This window comes from Moschus berezovskii, chromosome 27 (assembly GCF_049115385.1).
Source record: "Moschus berezovskii isolate FMDL1 chromosome 27, NW_MosBer_1.0, whole genome shotgun sequence".
Taxonomy (NCBI): Eukaryota; Metazoa; Chordata; class Mammalia; order Artiodactyla; family Moschidae; genus Moschus; species Moschus berezovskii.
This window is the reverse complement of record NC_142486.1, coordinates 39,978,264-40,000,888: the sequence shown is the minus strand read 5'-3', so window position 1 is coordinate 40,000,888 and position 22,625 is coordinate 39,978,264. Positions and strand designations below refer to the sequence as shown.

Sequence of the window (22,625 nt, the reverse complement as noted above, 5' to 3'; positions counted from 1 at the left end):
TGCTGGGTGCTCCCTCTGCGCCTCATCTGCACCCATGGAGCCCTAAGTTGTCTCACAGCTGGTACCTTTAAAAGCTTTTTGTTGCAGAGCAGGCGAAAGAGAACAATGGAACAAACCATTGCTTCCCAGTGGCAGTAGTGGTAAAGAACCCACCTGCCAATACAGGAGATGTAAGAGATGGAAATTTGATCTCTGGGTTAAGAAAATCCTCTGGAGCGGGCCATGGCAACCCACTCCAGTATTCTTGCCTGGAGAATCCCATGGACAGAGGAGCCTGGCGGGCTACGGCCCCTAGGGGTCGCAAAGAGTCGGACGCGTGATCTCGGAAGCATGCTTTCTGGGAAGCTGCTGCTTTTCTAAGAAGCCCTGGTGGTGAGTTTCGGTGCCCAGGAGGGAGGAGAAAGGAAATAGCGCTCTCACGTCCGTTTGCTCATCTGGCCCAGTTAGAGCTGAGAGTCGGAGAGGAGAGAGCTCGGCTTCCTTCAAAAGGTGAGCAGGTGCCAGACTGGGGACCAGAGTGGGATTTCTGCTCCACCAACATGTGGGGGCACTTTTGAACAGGCTGGGGGTGGGGGTAGTTGGGCAGGAAGTGGTTGGGAGAGGGGAGAGAGGGGACCTAGATGCTCCTTTCTCTATACCCAGCAGTCCCTGAGGTGGCACAGCCTGCACCCTACTGTCACCTTCCAGGGGACCCCCAGCCCCGCCAAGGTCAGCTCCAGGCAGGTGGCACTTGTCCCTTGTCTGGGCGACCCCTCCAGAAGGGTTGGGGCCAGGCCTCAGTCTCTGCTGGGAGGGGACCCCGGGGACCGTGGGGGAGTCGGAGTGTGTGGGAAAGAAGATGACTACAGGTGTTCCCCACAGGCGTGAACTCTGATACCTTGAGAAGATGACAGTAGTGAAAAGCGCGTTCCTCTTCCACTTGGTAAGAGACAAGTTCCCCCTCGAAACCAGCCGGACCTGACCAGGCCCAGCCAACAGCTGCCGGCACAAGAGCAGGACCCTGGTTGTTTCCAGAACAGATGATATCTCCAGGGACCTGGGGGTGGGGGTGGGGGGACTGCTTCCCTTGGACTGAGACCCCAGCACATCCCCAGCTACAGACCAGGAGGTTCAGGGGAAATGAGGGACCCCGCGGCCTCTACCCGTGCTGGGGGCCTGGGTCTGGCTGGAGCCATGCTTCAGAAGCCAGAGTGGCCCCCTCACCCCAGACCCTAGAGCCCATACCTGGATCACCCGGAAGGGCTTCCCCCAGGCAGTCCTGTCCCAGGTACCCCCCACCCCACCCCGTGGGCCCTTTCTTCCTCCCACCAGTCCAGGAGGCAGAGGGTGCCATCTCCATGAGGGCCAAGTTGCTGCCCTGAAATTACTGGATTGTTACTGCAGACGGAGGGGCAAGGCCAGCATCTGCCTTAGAGTTTATTCTTCCTGCTCAGCCGGGGGTGGGAGGGCAGGGATGGGGCCATCTTGTTGAGTGTCCCTGTCTTTTCTCTGGTTCCTACATCTCCCGTCAGTCTGGGACCCCGAGTCCCACAGTCCCCTCACTGTCTCTATCCTGTGGGGTCACCCTGGTGTCACTCAGGTCACCTGACCTCATTCCCCCCTTATAGGCAAAGGCTCCTGTGTCTATGAGTGTAAAGGCCATAGGGTCTGCGGTGTGGCCCGCTGCACTAGTAGTAGTTGCTGGGATGGCCCTTTACGCCTGGATGAGGACCACTGAAAGACAACGCCCTGAGAGGCCCTAAGTTGACCACAGGTAGGGATCAGGGAGTGTGTGAGTAAGAGGGAGGCCTGGGCGTGGTTTGGGGGAGGCACAGGTGCAGTGGGGAGAAGGTGGTGGGACTCCCTCCGTTGGCCTGGAGGCTTAGTGACCCCACCCAACTGGCCACCTTTGTCCTCCTCCCATGGTCAGTTATGGGCCCTGCCTGACCCCACCTGGTTCTCTTGCAGGTAAAAATGAACAAGAACCCTAAAATGCATTGAAAGGAATACTCTCCCAGCTCCCTGCAGACTGGAGAGTCCACCTTCCTGGGGTCAGGAATTGTTTGAAGCAACATTTTATCTTTGGGGTTTGAGCAAAATCAACTTGTGGGCAAAAAAATAAATTTGTTGAACACACACTTATTGAATGTGCCTGAGTCTGTTACAGAACTGCTCTCTGAATCCCAGGATTCAGGGTCCTTTGAGGTCCAGCTCTAACCCAAGCGGCCCTGAACCGTACCCACCCCAACCAGGCTCCTGGCCCTTCTCCAAGGGCTGCCTGGCCCAGGCCGCCTCTCAGCCCATGGGGGGCCCTTTGGGGCCTCTGTGCTCTGAGGCCCTGACGAGGGAAAAGCTCCCAGCTTTTCCTCTCCTGCACTCACAGTCACACACCAACACTTCTCACACAAGATGTGTGGGATTTATCACACCTGCCAGTTTTCCAATTTCCTGTGGAGAACAACTGAGATTTTTATGACAACTATGCTTTGATTTATTTTACTGACATAGAGTTGATTTGCAATGCTGTGTTAATTTCTGCTGTTGTACAAAATCAGTTTGGTGGCAAAGTATTCAGTTATACACATATATGCATACTATTTTTCATATTCTTTCCTGTTATGGTTTATTACAAGATATTGAATATAGTTCCCTGTGCTGTACAGCAGGACCTTGTTGTTTATCCAACTTATATGTAATAATTTGCATCTGCTAATCCCAAACTCCCACATTTATAATTTTTTCTTTTTCTTTTTATTGGCCATGCCGTGTGGCAGCATGTGGGATCCTAGTTCCAACAGAGGTCAGTCAAACCTGTGGCCCCTGCAGTGGAATCATGAACTCCTACACGCCACAGGGAATTCTCTGTTTTTTTTTTTTTTAAACTGAGATTTAATTCACATGCCATAATATTCACCATTTTTTATTTAAACAATTAAAAAAATTTTTGGCCACACAGCTTGCAGGATCTCAGTTCCCCCACCAGGGATGGAATTCCCCTCCTGCCACCACACCCCTGCAGGGCTGTGAAAGCCCTGAATCCTAACCACTAGACCAACAGGGAATTCCCAATATTCACCATTTTAGAGTGTACAGCTTTATGGCTTTTATTAACAGTATATTTACAACCATCACCATTATCTAATTACAGAATGTTGTCATAACCCCCAAAGAAACCCAGTCCCCTTTCAGCAGTCACTCCTCATTTCCCCCCAGATCTCTCAGCCCCCAGCCATTACTAGTCTACTTTCTGTCTCTATAGATTTGCCTTTCTCTGCATTTCACATAAATGGAACTCGCAGTATTTGTCATCTACTGTCTGGCTTCTTTCACCCAGCAGTGAGGTCTCCCAGCTTCCTCCACGGTGTTCAGGTTTCTGTATTTGGTTCCTTATTATGGTGGCTCAGACAGTAAAGAATCTGCGCGAAATGCAGAAGACCCGGGTTCCATCCCTGGGTCAGGAAGAGCCTCTGGAGAGGGCAATGGCAACCCACTCCAGTATTGTTGCCTGGAGAATTCCATGGACAGAGGAGCCCTCAGGCTACAAGTCCATGGGGTCACAAAGAGTCGGACAGGATGAAGTGACTGAGCACGGACACAGCACATGGCTGAGTGAAGCTGCACTGAGGGACAGCTGGCATTTATTAATCCACATATCCGTGGCTGGACACCTGAGTCCTGTCATACTGGTTTCACTGTTATAAATAATTTAAAAAGCCAGAGGCTAAATCAGGGTCGCCTCAGGATAGGCCAAAGAGTGAAACTGGCCACGAAACAACTGTCAGAGGATAAACAGGAAGTCTTCTAGTTATTCAGTAACAGGGTGTGGGGAACAGAGACCAGAGAAACCAAAGAGCCCTTCTGTGCACACACCTCTGTGCTTGTCCCAGGTCAACATGGAGAGCAGACCCACGTTTCCCACCCGTGGACACTCTGCGGCTGATGCTCCTGTGGCAAGAAAGGGGCGTGTGGGGGTGCCGTCTGAGCCAGCCGACCTCGGAGGCCCATCCAGGTCCTTTGAGGCCTGGGCACCAGCTCTAACTTGTCTGCTGCAGGGGTTGGGGGGAGGGTGGTGGTTCGGCCAGGAAGGATCTCTCACTGACTACCCGGCAGATGGCTGGCTATCTTTCACTCCATATATTTCCTCTGGCATAAAGCTCAATGCTAATTGCAGGCCCCTCTTCCGTCTCCTTTCTCTCTCTCTTTCTTTCCTCCCTCCCTTCTTTCCTTCTTCCTTTCACTACACTCACGTTTTACAAAAGCAATGTCCTTGAAGTACAGTTGACACAGAATAAAATTTTCCCTTTGGAAATATACATTAGTTACTATTAGATACTTATTTGTTGAATAAATAAATCCCAGGGGACTTCCCTGGTGGTCCAGTGGTTAAGATTCCCAGCTTCCACTGCAGGGAGCATGGACTTGATCTCTGGTTAGGGAATTAAGATCCCACATACTGAAAAAAAACTATTTGATAGGGGCAATGAGAAATTCAATTTTCAATCGATTAAAATTATAGACAGGTCCCTAAGCATTATCAGTGTTTTGAAACAATTTGGCAATATGTTTTAAAAATAAATAAATTCCAAAACATGAGAGAATCAAGCAGAAAGGGAGAAATTATCAAGCCATTAGAAACAAGTCAAAGCAAATGCTATGAACTGAATTTTGTCCCCACTCCCCACATGAAGAAGTTCAAGTCCTAATCCCCAGTGCTTGTGAATGTGACCTCGTTTAGAAATAAGGACTTTGCCATTAAGTCCTTAAGATGATCGTGTTAAGATGAAGTTGCCAGGGTGGACCCAATTCAAATGACAGGTGTCCTTACGAAGAGGGGAGATATGGACACAGAAATGCACACAGGAGGACACTCTGCGAAGGTGACTGCAGAGATCGGAGTGACGCATCTAGAAGCCAAGGAGGGAGGCCTGGAACAGACTCTCCCTCCCAGCCCTGAGATGGTCGATGGCATCACCTACTCAAAGGACTCGTGTTTGAGCAAACTCCGGAAGACAGTGAAGGACAGGGGAGTCTGGCGTGCTACAGTCCTTGGGGTCGCGAAGAGTCGGACACAACTGAGCGACTGAACAACAACTCAGCCCTCAGAAGGAACCCACCCTGTCCACACCTTGACCTCAAATTTCTGGCTTCCAGAACTATCAGATGAGAAGTTTCTGTTGTTTCAGCCGCTACATTTGTGATACTTTGTTCAGTACCACTGACACGCTAATACTAATATGGGAAGAACTTGCTTAGGCTGACTTTATTTATTTTTAAAAATTTTATTCATTGATCTATTTTTGGTTGTGCTGGGTCTTCACTGTTGCGGCTGGGCTTCCTCTAGTCATGAGGAGAGGGGTCCACTTTTCGTTGCAGTGCGAGGGCTTCGCATTGTGGTAGCTTCTCTTGTTGTGGAGCACAGGTTCTAGGCACGTGGGCTTCAGTAGCTGCAGCATGTAGGCGCTGGGGTGCTCAGGCTTCAGTAGTTGTGGTAAACGGGCTTTAGTTGCACAGGGCATGTGGAATCTCCCTGGACCAGGGATCAAACGCACGTCCCCTGCATTGGCAGGTGGTTCCTAGCCACTATACCACCAGGGAAGGCCAGGATGATTTTTAAGAAACAAGAAACTCAAACTGGAAAAGACCACGAGATTCAGCTGAATATGGAATTCCCTGGTGGTACAGTAGTTGCACTGCTTACACTGTCGAGGGCCTGGTTTGATTCCTGGTTGGGGACCAAGATCTCACAAGTGGGAAAATAAATAAATATTCAGATGTGGAGATGCATACACCAATTTTCTCAACCATCTCCCCTACCAGATGCAAATGATAATGTTTCCATTAAATATGGAATGCTAGGGTTAACTAAATTCAGTAAGGTTTCTCAAATCAGTACGGAAAAGATGAACAAGTTCATAGAAAAATGAATAGCGCAGCAGGTCTCAAAGTGTATTCTTGTGGCCCCTAGGGGTTCCCAAAGCCCTTTCAGGAGGCCCATGAATATTTCATAGTATTAATAATACTGAGGCAATTGTGGCCTTTTTCATTGTGATGAGTTTGCACCAATGATGCGAAAGCAATGATGGTTCTTAGTGTGAATCAAGGCAGCGACACCAAACTGACAGAATTTGTTGCCAATAATAAAATTCGAAGGTTTTTGGCAAAAAGTGCAATTTTGGAGATTGTATCTGCCACCTTTAGCTTCACAATTTCCCAATATTGCCGGAGAATTGCAATATTCATGAATGTCATACATTTTTTTTTCATATTGTATAATAAGATGTGTCAACGGTCCCAAAATCTAGTCAGTGAACAAATATGTTTGGAAAGACCAACACGTGATTTACAAAATCACATGTGAATAAAAGATTCTTTCAAAGTGCAAGATGGATCAGTGGGTTTTCATGTAATAGAATACAAAAAGCACACTGATATCTCCTGAGATTCCATGCTGCAGCTAACCTTCAAAAAACCACCACATTCTGAGTGTCGGTGTAGTATCGAAGAAGAATGACCATAATTATCTGAAAAGTCTCTAAAAAGACTACTTTCTTTTCCAATTTTTTAAAAAATCTGAGGCTAAATTTTCTTCATGCACTTCAATCAAATCAATGTATTCTTATAGAGTGAAGGCAGACACAGATATGAGAAGCCAGCTGTCTTTTCTCAAATGTGATATTAAACAGATTGTTTTTTGGGCCATGCCACAAATCATGTAGGATCTTATTTCCCCAACCAGGGGTAGAACCGATGCCCCCTGCAGTGCCCCCTGCAGTGGGAGTCCTGAGTCTTAACCACTGGACTGCCAGGGAAGTCCCCAAATAGATTTTTAAAAAATGTATCACACTGCCATTCTTCTCACTCGTTTTTGATTTGAAGAAATAGTGAATTTATCATTGCTATTTTATATTTTCAGATTAACTTTGATATTGGAAATATTGATAGACGAAACCTATAAAAACAAAAGCTCTTTGAGCTGCTCAGTAATTTAAAGAGTGTAATCACTGTTTAAAGGGTTTCTGAGACCAAAATTTCTGAGAACCACAGGACTAAGAAATGTAAATGTTGGAACCCATGGCCCACAGAATGCTACTCTGTGAATTCTCACAATGACTCCCTGAGGTGGGGGATATTATTATACCCATTTACTAGATGAGAAAACTGAGACACAGACAGGAGAAGCAATTGCTTGTCACACAGCTAGCTAACGCCAGAGCTGGGATTTGAATCCAGGCATCTGACTCCAAGCTTGTGCATTTCCTTAGGGACAATCTGGCAATAAGTTCTGCTGCTGCTGCTGCTGCTAAGTCACTTCAGTCGTGTTCCAACTCAGTGCGACCCCATAGATGGCAGCCCACCAGTCTACCCCATCCCTGGGATTCTCCAGGCAAGAACACTGGAGTGGGTTGCCATTTCCTTTTCCAGGCAATAAGTTCTAAAAGCCCTTAAAGATATTTGCCTTCTTTGACTCTTTCATTTTGAAATTTTATGAAAGGGGATAATCAGAGATAATCAAATTTGGATATAAAGATATTTATAATGTAATAAAATTAGAAACAACCAGTAGTCAGTGGATTATTAATAGATAATGGAAAAGGCCTTTGAATGAACCTAGAAAATAACCAGGAAATGACGTGATCCCTGGAGAAAGGACTGGAGGGTGTTGGAAGTCTGACTGCTGAACCTGAACCTGGGGATGAGGAATCTGCAGGTAGGGAAGTGGGGGGGAGGAGGGAGCTGGGAGCCTTTGGGAGGCAGACACAGGTTCTGCTGATGTTTGGACTTGAGGAGGATACAGGAGAATGTGGTGAGCTGAAGGACACAGGATGGAGAAGATGCAGAGATCGTGGGAAATGCCTGACATCCCGGGCAGGCGGGCCCCAAGGGACCTGGACCTGCCCTGCCCAGGGTGCCCAGGAGCAGCCTTAGAGGAAGAGGAGGGAGGCGGAGAGGAGGGGTGTCAGGGGAGTGGCATTTTCTAGAGGAGCAGTGTCTTCATTCTGTCCACGTGAGGACACGCAGCCAGAAGACTGGGGGCTCCAGCCGGGCGAGTGGAGGACTGGGAAGGGGAGAGGCGAGCAGAGGGCGCAGGAGCGGTGCGGGAGGGGAGCGGGGGCGTCGTTGCACCTGGGGCGGATGAGAGGCAGGGCCGGCCTCAGCTCGGAGGATGCTGGACCACTCGGATCGCCACCCGCCAAGTGTCCAGGAGAGCACTCCCAGGCCCCGCAGCTCCCCGCACCAGAGCAATCCTGGTCCCCACCACACAGGATGGTCAGAGAATAAGTGGGCAGTGACTGTGCGCTGTGAGTAGGGGCTGGACCAATGGGCGATAGACGGACCGATAGATGAATACTGGACCTGTGGGCGTTTGGGGGTACCACTAGCGAGGAAGAGACCAATGGCGAGGGTGGGACCGAGGGTCCAAGAAGGATCAATGCCAAAGATGCTGTGCCCTCAGGGATGCTGGGGGCAGAGAGGAATCAGTGGCTTTGATGAGCATAAAGGAAGTTCTCTCTGTTCGCTCAGAAGAACGACGAGGACTATCGAGGCCCCTAAACAAATGCTCAGGCTTCCTCCGCGTCGAGCCGGTCAAACACTGGGGGAGGTCGGATGATCCCAGTTAAACCCACCCTCCAATCCTGGGAGAGCCCCGCCCAAGGTTCGTAGCTTGGCAGGCCCCGGAACTCTCAGCCCCGCCCAGTACCCGCATGGCCCCGCCCCCACGCGCCGATTGGTCAGTCCGCCAGCTCAGCCCCGCGCTGGGAAGACCCGGAGAAACCACTTTGGCCCAAGGAACGGGCCCCTTACAAGCGCTGCAGCGCATGCTCGTTCCTTGACCCCAGCCTGAGGTGACTGCCCGAACCTAGGCGGGGGCCCCCAGACACCGAGGCCGAGGGTCCTGCCGCTGCTCGGCCTCCGGAGAGAGAGGGTCCCTCTGCCGTCGCCGCCCGGCCGGTGCCCGGTGAGGACGGGCCCCAGCGGATCGGGGAGGGTCTCAGGTCCCTGCCGGGCTCTCCTGGGGGTCCACAAGGGCTACTGATGCTGGGGGATCGGGGTGCTCCCCACCTCTGCCTCCCGGCGCTCAGGCCGTCTCCTTGTCCTTCATCCACGATTCAAGCTCCTTCCTCCTCGTTGCTCGTTGCCCCCAACCACCCCGACCCCAGGACTGAACCCTCACACCCCAAATCAGGGAACCCCACTCTGGGTTCTCTATCCTTGACCGCCCCACCCAGTAGCGCCCCCGCCCTGCACCCAGCCCCGGTCCCGTCCCATCCCTGTGGCTCTAGCGATGCTCACGGGGCTGGCGGTTGGTGGTCTGAGATGTTGGGACAGGGGAGGCACTCAGGGGGCTTGGTCAGGAGGGGCGATCCTAACGCGAGAGGAGAGAGGTGGGGAGCGGGGGCAGTTTGGGCGCAGCATAGACAGGTCTAAGGGCAGAATACAGCGGGTAAGAAGGAGTAAAGCTAAGTAAGACTGCTGCTGCTGCTGCTAAGCCGCCTCAGTCGTGTCCGACTCTGTGCGACACCATAGACGGCAGCCCACCAGGCTCCCCCGTCCCTGGGATTCTCCAGGCAAGAACACTGGAGTGGGTTGCCATTTCCTTCTCCAAACTACCTTTGGTGACTGGTTCTAAGCCATGGTGATTAGGGGGAAAGAGATGTCATTACAGGAAATCCCCACTTTGGGGAACCCGTTCCCTGTACACTATCAAGTAGCAATTCTTGACCCATTTTGGATCTTGTTGCTGCTTTGAAAATCTCCCTGTAAGGACCTGAACCTGATGCCTAAGTGAACCCATCACCTCACCAGCAGCCCCATCACAGCGCTCCAAGAAGCACATGGGACAGTGATTATGGAGTGGCTGAAGAACAGTTCAACTATGAATGAGAGATTAGAAGCTTCCTAAGCTGAGGACCCAGGGCATCAACCATGTTTCACAAAGTATCAGAATCAAATAGAGTACTGGTTAAAAAAAAGAAAAAGTAGATTCTCAGGGCCCTCTCCAGAGGCACTGAGAAAGAAGTCTGGGGTTGGAGGAGTCCAGGATTGGGCATTTTAAACAAGAATTCTGGAAGATTCTTAGGTATCGTGAAGTTGGGAAACCACTGGTCATAGACTAAACTTCCCTTTTCTTAGTACATGAGTTTTATTGAGATAGTTTACATACTGTGAATTCACTCACAATGTGCAATTCAATGGCTTTTAGTAAATTCACCAAGTTCTGCAGCCTTCACCACCATCAGTTTTGGAAATTTTTCATCATCCCAGAAACCCCCATACTAGTATTCACTCTTCTGGCCCCCATCCCTCCCACCCCTAACTCTAGAAAACCACAAATTTACCTTCTGTCCCTATGGATTTTTCTACTGTAGAGAAATTTTCTAGAGACTTCAGGTCATTTTATAGAAATGGAATGTATAATTTGCGATCTTTGATGATAGGCTTTTTTTTCACTTAGCTAATCTTTCCAAGGCTTATTCATGTGTGGCATGAATTTGTCAAATTATCAAATAATATTCCATTGTGTGGACACATCACATTCTGTTTATTCATTTACCTGTTGATGGATAATTGGGCTGTTTCACTTTTTGGTGTCTATAAATAATGCTGCTGCAAGCATTCTATGTACACATTTTTATGTGGACATCAGTTTCTATTTCTCTTGGAGAAACAGCTAGGAGTGGAATTGCTGGGATATATGGTAATTTTATGTTTAACCTTTTGTGAAATCGCCAGATTGTTTTCCAAACTGGCTGTGCCTATATACATCTCCACCAGCAGTGTATCAAGGTTCAATTTTGTTCTCAACCTCGCCATCACTTGTTATTGTCTGTTTTTTGCTTTGTTTTATTAGATCCATCCTAACAGTGTGAAATAGTATCTCATGATCCACGTCTCCCTCACGACTAATGATGCTGAACATCTCATGTGCTTACTGGCCACTTGTATATTTTCTATGGAGAAAGGCCTTTTCAGATTCTTTGCCCATTTTAAAATTGAGTTATTTTTCTTTTTATTACTGAGTTGTAAGTGTTCTTTATAAATTCCAGATGCAGGTCCTTTATCAGATATGTTGTTGTTTTAGTCACTAAGTTGTGTCTGACTCTTTTGCGGTCCCATGGACTATATGCCAAACTCCTCTGTCTATGGGAAATTCCAGGCAAGAATACTGGAGTGGGTTGCTGTTTTCTTCTCCAGGGGATCTTCCCGACCCAGGGATCAAACCCGGGTCTCCTGCATTGGCAGGTGTATTCCTCACCACTGAACCACCAGGGAAGCCCTTTATCAGATACACAATCTGCAAAAAATGTTCTCCTATCCTATGGGTTGCCTTTTAACTGTCTTGATTGTGAGTCTGACTCACAAAAGTTTTAAATTTTGATGATGTCCAAATTACGTGTTTCTTCTTTGGTTGTCTGTACTTTTAGTTCTTTGCCTAATCCAACTCTTTTTTTAAGAGTTTTACCACTAACTCCCATGTTTAAGCCTGTGGTCATTTAGAGATAATTTTTTGGATATGGTACGAGGAAGAGGTCCAACCACCTGGAATTTCATCCCTGGACCACAAAGGTTTGGGCTAGGCCAGGGATGTGCCCCAGGGCCAATCAGGGGCCTGTGGGCGGGGCTTCCTGCCATACCCTTTCCTGCCCAGAGTGGCTCTGCCAAGGGAGGCACTGCCAGCATCTTTTCTGCTGCACCCTGTGTCCCCCCAGGCCCCTGATACACCATGTTGTCCACCCTGTGGGGCAGGGTGGGCAGAGCTGGGAAGGACCACATGGGAGGAGCAGGGGTTGGCTCATCCAGAAGCTGGACCAGGGACAGAAGAGATAATGAGACATCAATCCTAGGGGTGCCAGTGGTCAGGGGACTTGCCATGAAGCATAGACCTGAGGACACCCCCCCCCCGGAGGTGTCCTCCTATCACAGTGGGAGGTCTCTGCTCTCATGTCTAATTGTCAGGGGAACTTGTGGGGGACAAGGCACCCCAATCACACATTGATCTTGCACTTCAGGCTCCTGTCATGGGTGATGGGGTCTTGGAAGACTTTGAAGTGTAGGGCATGGACCCTTCAAGCCATGTGAGTTTGTTGTTCAGTTGCTCAGTCGTGTCCAACTCTTTGCAACCCCATGGACTGCAAACTCAAAGAAACAGTTCAAAGCCAGGTCGGAGAAGCAGGTCCAGGGGGACAGGTAAGAGTATGGGCTTCGCTGCCCCCTGGGTCCTGGACAGGGTACATGGGACGTATGCCAAGGTGACAGCCTTGTTTCTGGGCTAAAATGAGAAGGACCCTCACCATCTGCCCATTATCCAGACACCCCTAATAGACACCCCCACACCGATGCCCCAGGGCCTGGGTCTCCAGGTCAGCCCTGCCCCTGTCAGCCATCCTTTCTGCTTCTCCAGACCAGCAGCCAGGGAGCCCTCAGTGACCACAGCTCCTCTGGACACCTCCACAGCCCTTTCCCCACTCAGCGGGGGCAGCGTCAGCACCAGCTCAGACAGAAGTCGCTGCCCTCCTGGGGCCCTGGCATCCCCTAGCCCTGGGTGGCCCGGGCCTCTGGCCTGGAATGGGAACTGGATCTATTTGTGAATCCAGAGTCCCGCCTCCCAGGGCCAGGCTCCCCTCTGGGGTCTGCAGAGTGCCCTGGGGGCCCAGCCGCCACTCCTGGTGACGCAGAGTGTCGGGGTGAAGGGCAGAGGGCCTTCTGGGAGGGTCAGTGACCTGAGCTCACATCCCCCAAGTGCTTCTCCCTGACGCCTGTTGCTCAGGAAGCCCGGCTCCTGTTATCCTGGACCAGGCAGCCCAGGTGCAGTGCGGGGTGGGCCCTGGACCAGCTCAAACAGACCCCCAGCTCTGCTCCATGGCCGTGTGCCTCCGTGTTCTCATCTGTAACCTGAGTCGATAAGAATGATCAGCTTCCATAATGTGGGATGAAGGTTAAAAGGGAAAACCCATGGAAGCTCTCCACCCCGAGCTCAGCACCTGTGAGCCTGGATTTCCAGTAACTCACTGCTGTCAGTACCTTGGTCACCCCAGCAGCCCCTGGAGAACTCTGTTTCTGGCGCATATTACAGATGGGGAGTGAAGTTTGGCTGGGGGAGGTGATGGTCCCGAGGCTGCCAAGACGGCAGACATGCTGGCCCAGGTTCTCCAGCTCCATTCAGGTCCTTCCCCAAGGTGGGGGCGGGCATGGGGGGCACAGGGCAGCCCCACCTGCCCTGACCTCCAGCCCAGGTTCCTCCTGAACCTTGGTCCAAGGGCCCCCTCCACTGATGGGACTTTTTTTTTCCCATGGGATCCCTTAGTTTCCCAACCAGGGATCAAACCTACACCCCCTGCATTAGAAGCTCAGGGTCTTATCCACTGGACTGCCAGGGATATCTCTGCTGATGGGATTTTGCCTCCTCCCTTAGGACAGAGCCCCTGGACTGCCCGGTTCCTTGCAGGGAGGTGGAGGAGAAATCCTACTGAGAACTGAGCGTGGTCTGGGGGCCCGGCTGCCCGTCCCAGAATGCCCCTGCCCGAGCCCAGCGAGCAGGAGGGCGAGAGTGTGAAGGCTGGCCAGGAACCCTCCCCTGAGACCCCTGAGCCAGGCACAGATGTCGTCCCTGCAGCCCCCAAGAAGCCCAGGAAGTTCTCCAAACTGGTACTGCTGACTGCCTCCAAGGACAGTGCCAAAGTGGAAGCAGCCAAGCGCAAAGGTGTGCACTGCATCATGTCCCTGGGGGTGCCTGGCCCTGCCACCCTCGCCAAAGCCCTTCTGAAGATCCATCCTGAGGCTCAGCGGGCCATTGAGGCCGCCCCCCAGGAGCCTGAGCAGAAACGCAGCAAGCTGGACACAGGTGAGGCCCGGGCCCAGTACGCAGGACAGGAGCAGGGCCTTCTGAGGGCCGAAGTCAGGGGGCCTGCCAGGCATGGCTGGCCTGGAGAGGGTGTCTGTGCCATGGACATTTGTGTGTCTGTCTGAATACGTCTCGGTGTGAATCTCTGCGTGCCTGTAGGCCTCCATGCACACGTGCATGTATGTGTGTGTGTCTAAGGTTCTGTCTTTTTACTTGTGCATTTGCCTAGGAGGGTAACTGTGTGGGTCCTTGTGTGTCTGTGTTCCTGGGCCTATTTCTCTCCATGTCTGCTCTTCTGCATTTACATATTCATGTGTCTTTTTCACGAGAGGGGGGCATCCCCAGCCACCAGCTTAGAGTTCTCAGGGAACCTAAGGGACCCCTCAGGCTCCATCGTCTGCTAGACGGAGCCATCCTCAGGGAGTCAGGGAACCCGGAGCCCGAGGCCCCTCTGCAGGGGGCCCGGCTCACCCTTGAGCCCTTCTGCTGGCCTGTTCCATTCCAAGTGCCTCCTCGTGTCCACCTGCCTCTCCTGCAGGCGAGAGGGTTCTTCCTGGTGACCTGTGGGGAGGCAGGGCTCAGAGGAGCCAAGTGACCACCCTGAGGCCATCCGTCGGTCGCTGCAAAGGATGGGGGGCCATCTGGCTCAGAGCCCGTTTCTCCAGCTGGGCTGGGTGGGACAGGCCATCCCCGGGGCTCCCTCCACACCAGCTGAGACCTCTGCTCACTTCTCAGATCAGCCTGGGCTCTGGAGCCACGTATGCCTCAACCCATAGGGTGCCTTTGTGAGAATTAGGACAAATCCACCTTCCTCGGACGCAGATGGGGCGTGGAACGGGCTACACGCAGGCCCCCAGGCGCCCCTGGGCAGGCGCTCATGGGCATCCCTCAGCCTGCCCCTCCACCCTTACCTCCAGACCTGTCCACAGCGCTTCCCGCCTCCTGCCCAGTCCCCTGGCCGGGCAGCAGGGGTAGCAGCGACTTCCTGGTGCTCAGCCCAGAATTGGCCCGAAGTTTTCTGGAAACAACCTCTGTGTCCCTGGGCCAGTGGCCTTTGCGAGCGTGTCTGGAGTCAGTAGTTACTTCTCTAAGTCAGCCAACAGCTCCGCACCCCTCCCATGGCAGCCGGGACCCCCAGGTTTGCCCCACCCCCCCTCCACCCCCTGTTCCTTTGACAACAGCCTGATCCACCCCCTTCTCTTCCAGATGGAAAAGAAGACGGAAGCTTGGCAGGGCCTCCTGCCCCCAGCCCCTCAGTGGACGGGGAGGAGTCCACCTCGGCCCCCATAGAGCCCAGGGCGGCCCCGTAGCCCTGACAACCGAGGGTGCGTCCTGCCTGGGTCAGTGAACTTGGCTGCGCCTTCTACACGTTTCACTGGGCTTCTCCGGGGGCCCAGCCCCTGACTGGTTTTCACTTTCAGCACTGTAATTTTTTCCTCCCTGATCAAGCATAATTTACTTTTGTAGCAGAAAAAAAAAATTTTAAGAGAATAAAAGAAACTGTACACTAGGTCCCATCATAGATAGGTTTTTAAAATTCCATGATTCTGGATCCTTTGAGACCCCATCTCCAACCGCCACCACCCCTCTCCCCACCACCCCTACCCCAGGCCTCCCCTCTAGCACTTATCTAGCCCTTCCTGGCCCGGACCATCTCTCAGACCCCGGAGAGCTCTGCAAGGGCCTCCATTCCCCAGGGCCTCATACCCCTGGGCCTCTCAGCCTCTGACCCAGAGATGAGGTGGAGACTCCGAGACCTCTTTCTGCTGCCTTTGGTCTCCAGCCCAGAACCCCTGGGAAGTGGATCCTGCCTGTCCCTGGCTCTCCCTCCAGAGCCAGTCCCCAGGAGGCCTCAGCCTGCTTCTTCCTCCTGGACCCTCAGAAAGGCTGCCTCCTCCAGGGAGCTACACAGGACTGACAGCCCCCCTGCACAGGGGCCCTAATGTTCATGGCAGCCCCAGGTTCTGCTGAGGAGGAGGTGGGCCTGCAGTCTGAGGGGGCACCCCAACAGAAGTGTATGGTGCCCCGTTGTGTTCCCTCTGGGTGGTGTGGGGGCTGAGGTAGATTCTTGGGAGCCTGAGCACCCCACCTCCAGGTCCCTGGGGTACTGCCCTGCTGTTGCCCTCTTTCAACCAGAGTCGGGGTTCCCTGTGAAAAGGTGTCAGCCTGGAGAAGGAAATGGCAACCCACTCCAGTGTTCTTACCTGGAGAATTCCATGGACAGAGGAGCCTGGTGGGCAACAGTCCATGGGGTCGCAAAGAGTCTTGACTGAGCGACTGACACCTTCAAGACACTTCAGCCCACGTGTTCCTCGTCATTTGGAAACTGCCTTTGAGCAAAATGAAATGGATTTTTTTTTTTTAAGGCAGAGTTTAGAGGACTTGTTTTCAAACAACATTTTCCAAATTTAATCTGTTATCTGTTGACTCCCTCTTGGGAAAAGTGAGTTACGTGGCATCTTCCTTGCCCAACTCTCCATTCTGCTGTTATTTTTACAGCGTGGTTTTCTGTAACATTTACATTCTGTACCCATAACTTGGAAAGTTCTTTTGTCTGGATTCTATATTTAAATAGATTCCCATCCCCCACCCTGGTTCTCCTTTCCTGAGGTCTGAGTCATCCCCGTGGTGGGCTGGTTCTGAGGGGGCTGGGGGGTACTGTTCGATGGTGGAGCAGGCCTGGAGAAGAGACAGTGGGGAGAGGAGCCGACCCCTGCCACTCAGCCTGGCCTCCAGGCAGTCCTGGCCTGGACAGGGTCCCAGCGGGCATCCACTCCCTTGAACTGCACTGGGGCACCATCGACCCCTTCTGCAACTGCCAGGCAAGGCTGGGAGTGGCACTCGGGGCCCCAGTGAGGGCCTGGTTGACTCACTGGTCCCTGGAGGCTGTGTGGGGGAGCAGCAAAGAGGTACCTCCCTCTGGGGGCCAAAGTCGCCTGCCTAGAAGGTGGTCAGGACTTCGGGGCAGGAAGCCACTGCCGAGCCAGGATGGGAGCCCACATGCTGTATCTGGAGGTGTTGAGGTTTTCTTATTTTTTAAATTTTGAAACACTGCAAACTCCCACAGAAGTTGTACAAGCGTGAAGGGAGCACCGCCTAGATTCACCTGCCCTCTCCCTCCTGCTGCTTTCTTCCCCTTTGACTGCTTCTTCTTTCTTTAACACACCCAGACCAATATTGTATATTTCATTCTGTCTTATATTCATTTTAATTCATATTTATTTGGCTGCAGCAGGTCTTGGTTGGGGCACACGGGATCTTCTGTGCCCCAGATGTGGGATCATTAGCTGTGGCATGTGGGATCTAGTTCCCTGACCAGGGATCGAACCCAGGCTGGCTGTATTGGATGTGCAGAGTCTTAACCACTGGCCCACCAGGAAGTCCCACCTTTGGAGAACCTTAATGTCTTCCCAGAGCAAGATACACAGGACCCAGTGGTCAACAGATCACAGCCCAGGCTCCCAGAGCTAGACAGGAAGCACAGAACTTCCTGCGACAAGTCCATGAAAACTGGGGCTAAGGGCTGCCAGGGAAAAGGCCAGGAGCTCCTCAACATATGACAGGGCCCTGGGAAGCCCCGTGAAGGGAGCTGAAGGGTAAGGATGACATGCTTGGGAGAGGCGAGACTTGGGCCCAGAGAGAGAAGGACAGGAAGGCCACGGGGCAGGCAGGATGGGCAGAGGCTAGTGGCCCAGAGCCTGGGGGCCTAGAGGTCACAGGTAGTTCTGGATTCATGGAAGGTAGAGGGAGGTGGGGAAGGATTCTCCCAGAGGGGGAACCTAGTCAGCATGGTTTTACAAAACTCGCCAGACACCTGGAGGAGAACGGATGTGAGGTGGGGTGGGGGCATCCAAAGTGGGAGCTGAGAGAACAGTCAGGAGGCCACCCCAGACACAACTCCCTACCCCTTGCCCCAGGGTAGAGGAAAGGGAGGGGGGATGGGAGGTGCTGGAAGGGAGGTGAAAAGGGCTCAGTGATGGTGGTCTCTTTCAGGGAACTGGGTTTGGGGGAGAGAGGACTGGCCTGCCTAGCCGGTAGCTCGGTGGTAAAGAATCTGCCTGCTAATGCAGGAGACACGGGTTTGATCCCTGATCCAGGAAGATCCCACATGCCTCAGAGCAACTAAGCCCATGGGCCACAACTACTGAGCCTGTGCTCTAGAGCTCGGGAACCACACCTGCTGCGCCCATGATCTGCAAGTACTGAAGGCGGAGGGCCCTAGAGGTGGTGCTATGCAACAAGAGAGGCCACCAAAAGGAGAAGCCCCAGCAAAGCAATGAAAAGTAGCCCCCACCGGCTGCAACTAGAGAAAAACACTCACAAAGACCCAGCACAGCCATAAATAAATAAGCAATAAAATTTTTAAAATACATAGGACGGTACACTTTCTTTTTAAAAATAACTTGCATTGGTCTTTCTTTCAAGCTAAAAATAATGTAATTCATGGTCATGAAATAAATAAGAAAATATTAAGAAAAAATATTACAAATATCTCCAATAATTCCATTACCTAGAGATAGGTTTGTAATAAATATTTTTATATTCAGAAAATTGGGGTCATACAGTTCTTTTTTTCCCTTGGACATTTCCTCTGGCTTGCGGGATCTTAATTCCCTCCAGAGAGTCAAACCTGGGCAGCAGCAGTGACGCCGAGTCCTAACAACTGGACAGCCAGGGAATTCCCTATTTTTTTCTTAATATATTACAAAGGTCTTTCCAGCGTCCATTTTACAGCGTACCACAACGTACCACCACAGGGGTGGTGATCATTCATCCAGCCAGTCCCGCTGGACGTATCCCGGTTGTGTTCAGGTCGGTAACGATCCTCTCAAAAGTCTTGGGTGAGATAGCGGCTCCGGGGGAGGACACCGCTCCCAACATTTCCACCCGGCGCTCAGGCATCCTCGCCAACACCCGGCAACATCATTGAAAAGAAAATATTGACAACGGGCCCCCTCCCCACTTCATCCGCCGGCACATCCCCCGCGTGTTTTCTCCTGGGGGCTGCCACCGCTAGCCTGGAAGGCCGGTCCAGGAATGCCCCCTCCCCCGCCCCGCCTGGCTGCAGCTCCGCGAGACCGGGAGGCGGCGCGCCCGGAGGCCATCTGGCCCAGCGGGCCCGGGACGCCCACCCAGGCCCTTTGCGGCCGAGGCACCGGCTCCAAAGTGACTTCTGCTGGGGTCAGGGAGGATTCCTCAGTGGCGATCCGGCAGATGGCCGGCTATCCGAGATCCGTGCTCCCAGTCCTTCTCCGACAGACCCTCCGACGCAAGTCGCAGACCCTCCTCCTCCGTGTCTGATTTCCCCCAGCAGGTACCGCTTCCAAGACACCACGTGACCCACTGTTTATTAAGATCTAAGGCTTCTGCCCCCCCACCCTCCTGCTCCGTAACTTCGGCTCAAGTACGCGGGGGCGGCGGGTTTTGTCGATTTCCGCCGGGGAGGCGTTCCGGGTGGACAGGCAGGGACGCGAAGCCCTGGCAAGGAGCGGAGATGCGGGGCCTCCGAGAACCGAGCCGGAGGTCCGGCGGAGCTTAGGCCCGAGAGGGAGGCGCAGGACGGAGAACGCGGATGGGAAAGGGGGCAAGAGAACGCAGGAAGGAGGGGATTCGACCGAGGGTGCGGAGAATGTGGGCAGGCGGGCCCCCCGCGACCTGGACCCGCACCTGCCCGGAGCGCGGGGACGCGGCGAGGCGCGGAGGAGGGAGGCGGAGGGGAGGTGTGCAGGGGAGTTGCATTTTCTAGAGGAGCACTGTCTTCCTTCTGTCCACGTGAGAACGCGAGGCCAGAAGTCTGGGGGCTCCGGCCGGACGAAGGCGGAGCCGGGTGGGGCGAATGGAGGACTGGGAAGGGGCGAGGCGAGCAGAGGGCGCAGGCGCGGTGCGGGAGGGGAGAGGGGGCGTCGTTGCACCTGGGGCGGGTGAGAGGCAGGGCCGGCCTCAGCTCGGAGGATGCTGGACCACTCGGATCGCTACCCACCAAGTGTCCAGGAGAGCACTCCCAGGCCCCGCAGCTCCCCGCACCGGAGCAATCCCGGTCCCCCCCCCCCCACGCACAGAGTGGTCAGAGAATAAGTGGGCAGTGACTGTGCCCTGTGAGTGGGGGCTGGACTGACGGACGATGGCCGGACTCATGGACGAGCATCGGATAGCTGGGCAGGGGCTGGATCAGTTCAGAAAAAGATGCTTTCCCCTCACTAAATGCCAAAGGGATAGATTTTCTTTTTGTCTGACGTTTTATTTTGACATAATTTCATGCAGAAAAATTGCAAGAAGTGTACAATCATTCCCATATACTTTTCACCCAGGTACCCCGAAAACTAGGAATGAAGCAGTCACAGCAGCAAGAGCAAAATTTAGAAATGAGTGTCCAATAGGAAAATAACTAAATTAGTAGCCAATCATATGTAAATAGGCTTATAATATTGGGGAGCGTTATAATATACAGGTAGGTGGAAAAAGCAAGAATACTTGAAAATAATTGCCATGGAGTGTGTTTGCAATGATGTAAAGTTTAAAATAGAGAGCTATTTTAGAAAAGACTGACAAGAAAGATGACAACTGTAAACTTAACGGGTCGAAAGCCATCCTGGGAAAGAATGAAGTTGGAGAATTCACTCTCTGATTTCAAAACTTACCACAAAGCAACAGGAATTGCGTCAGGTTGGTGCTGGCACCAGACAGACACAGACCATGAATAGAATTGAGAGTCCAGAAATAAATTCTCATATTTACAGTTAATTGTTTTCCAACAGCAGAGCCAAAAGAATTACAGGGAGAAAAGAACAGTCTTTTCAACAAATGGTACAACTAGGATGTTCATATGCAAAAAAAAAGAAAAAATGAAATCACAGTCCTACTTTGCCTGTGCATAGTTAGTCATTAAGTCATGTGCAACTCTTTGCAATCCCATGGACTGTAGTCTGCCAGGCTCCTCTGTCCATGGAATTTTCCAGGCAAGAATATTGGAGTGGGTTGCCATTTCCTTCTCCAGGGAATCTTCCCGACCCTGGGATCAAACCCAAGTCTCCTGCATTGGCAGGCGGATTCTTCACCACTGTGCCACCTGGGAAGCCCCGTACTTTGCCCAGACACAAAAGATAACTCAAAATGGGTTTAAGTCTCAACTGTAAGAAGTAAACTACCAAACGTTTAGAATATGTAGGGGTGAATCTTTGTGAACTTGGACTAGGCAATGATTTCTTAGATGTGACATCAAAAGCACAAGCAAAAAAAAAAAAGAGATAAACTGGACATCATCAAAATTAACTTCGGTGCTTCAGAGGACCCTGTCTTAACTAGGAGCAATAAAATGAAAAGACAATCCACAGAATGGGGAAAACTTTTTGCAAATCATATATCTGACAATGGACGCATATTTAGGATATATAAATAATTTTTAGGTGTAATAATAAAATGACAACTCAACTTTGAAATGGGTAAAGGCTCTAAAGAGACATTTCTCCAAAGAAAATATGCAAATCGCAAAGAAGTACCTGAGAAGAGGATCAACATCATCAGCCATCAGGGAAATGCAAATCAAAACCACAATGAAGTGCCACTTCACTTCACAATGAAATGCCATGCTAATCAGAAAGACAGATAATAACAAGGGTTGACCAGGACCTGCAGAAATTGGAATCCTCCCACATTGCTGGTGGGAATGTAAAATGGAGCAGACCCTGTGGAAAACAATTTAGCAATTCCTCAAATGGTTAAACATTGACCCAGCAAGTCAACTCCTAGGTGGAAAAATAATTGAAAAAACATCTGTCCACACAAATTTGCACATGAATGTTCACAGCAGCACTATTCATAGTAGCCCCAAAGTGGAAACAACCCAACGTTATTCAACAGATGAATGGATAAACAAAATGGGGTATATCTATACAGTGCAATATTATTTGATGATAAAAAGAATGAAGTGCTGCTGGCATGCTGCAACATGGATGGACTTTGAAAACACTATGCTAAGTGAAAGAAGCCAGACACTAAAGACCAAAGATTGTATGATTCCATTTAAGTGAAATGTCCAGAATATGCCTATCTATAGAGACAGAAAGTAGATTAATAGTTGTTTAGGGTAGGAGGATAGGAGACTGAGGTGTGTTTCTTTTGGAGTGATGAAATTGTTCTAAAACTGACTGTGGTGACATCCACATCTCTGTGAATATACTAAAACCCATACAATTGTACATTTTAATTGGGTGAATTGTATGGTATGTGAATTATATCCAATAAATCTGTTACCAAAAAAAGATACAATAAAACTTTTATGTGTTAGCATAACATTTTTATGAAAATCATTGTATTTTCCAAAACAAATTTTATAAGAATGGCGTTTACTTTTTGGGGGGCGTAAATCTCTTTAATGTAGGTAAATGGAGCACTACACGATCTCATATGTGCTTCAGCATTCAACCTGTTACACATCATGTAACCTTTGCAATATCCCATGAGGACTTCCAGAAACCCCAGAGACTTTGAGGACGGTTTCTCTACTGTAAAATTCATATTTTCCCTCTTGCAATTAATTAGTATCTTGAGTAATAGGTACTTTGGGAATATGCAAATACTAGTTCCTTGTTAAACTTTCACCCTCCGGTCTTAGAGGACACTTATTTTTTGCCCAAATCAGTTATTACTTAATGTCGTCGTCGTGAAGTTGCTCAGTCGTGTCCGACTCTTTGCGACCCCATGGACTGTAGCCTACCAGGCTCCTCCGTCCATGGGATTCTCCAGGCAAGAATACTGGAGTGGGTTGCCATTTCCTTATTCAGGAGATCTTCCCGACCCAGGGATT

At 51.2% G+C, this 22,625-nt stretch overlaps 1 protein-coding gene and 1 long non-coding RNA gene across 3 annotated transcripts; both read left to right on the top strand.

Moving 5' to 3' along the window:
• The first annotated feature begins 354 nt into the window (after positions 1 to 354).
• LOC129545292 (uncharacterized) lies at positions 355 to 2,117 on the top strand. The gene is made up of 4 exons (XR_008683685.2): positions 355 to 489; positions 862 to 922; positions 1,608 to 1,753; positions 1,948 to 2,117. It is a non-coding gene; the product is annotated as an uncharacterized LOC129545292 (long non-coding RNA).
• A 6,628-nt stretch (positions 2,118 to 8,745) lies between these two features.
• Positions 8,746 to 15,332, top strand: FLYWCH2 (FLYWCH family member 2). 2 transcript variants are annotated; one of them, XM_088832972.1, is made up of 4 exons: positions 8,746 to 8,938; positions 11,991 to 12,168; positions 13,394 to 13,822; positions 15,029 to 15,332. In XM_088832972.1, exons 3-4 carry the CDS (start codon positions 13,492 to 13,494, stop codon positions 15,130 to 15,132), a joined length of 435 nt encoding a protein of 144 aa, XP_088689098.1. In that variant the 5' UTR covers positions 8,746 to 8,938; positions 11,991 to 12,168; positions 13,394 to 13,491; the 3' UTR covers positions 15,133 to 15,332. The 2 variants fall into 2 exon arrangements, with proteins under 2 accessions (XP_088689098.1, XP_055265257.1); XM_055409282.2 differs by lacking the exon at positions 11,991 to 12,168 and having other exon boundaries at positions 8,748 to 8,938.
• Positions 15,333 to 22,625: the final 7,293 nt, after the last annotated feature.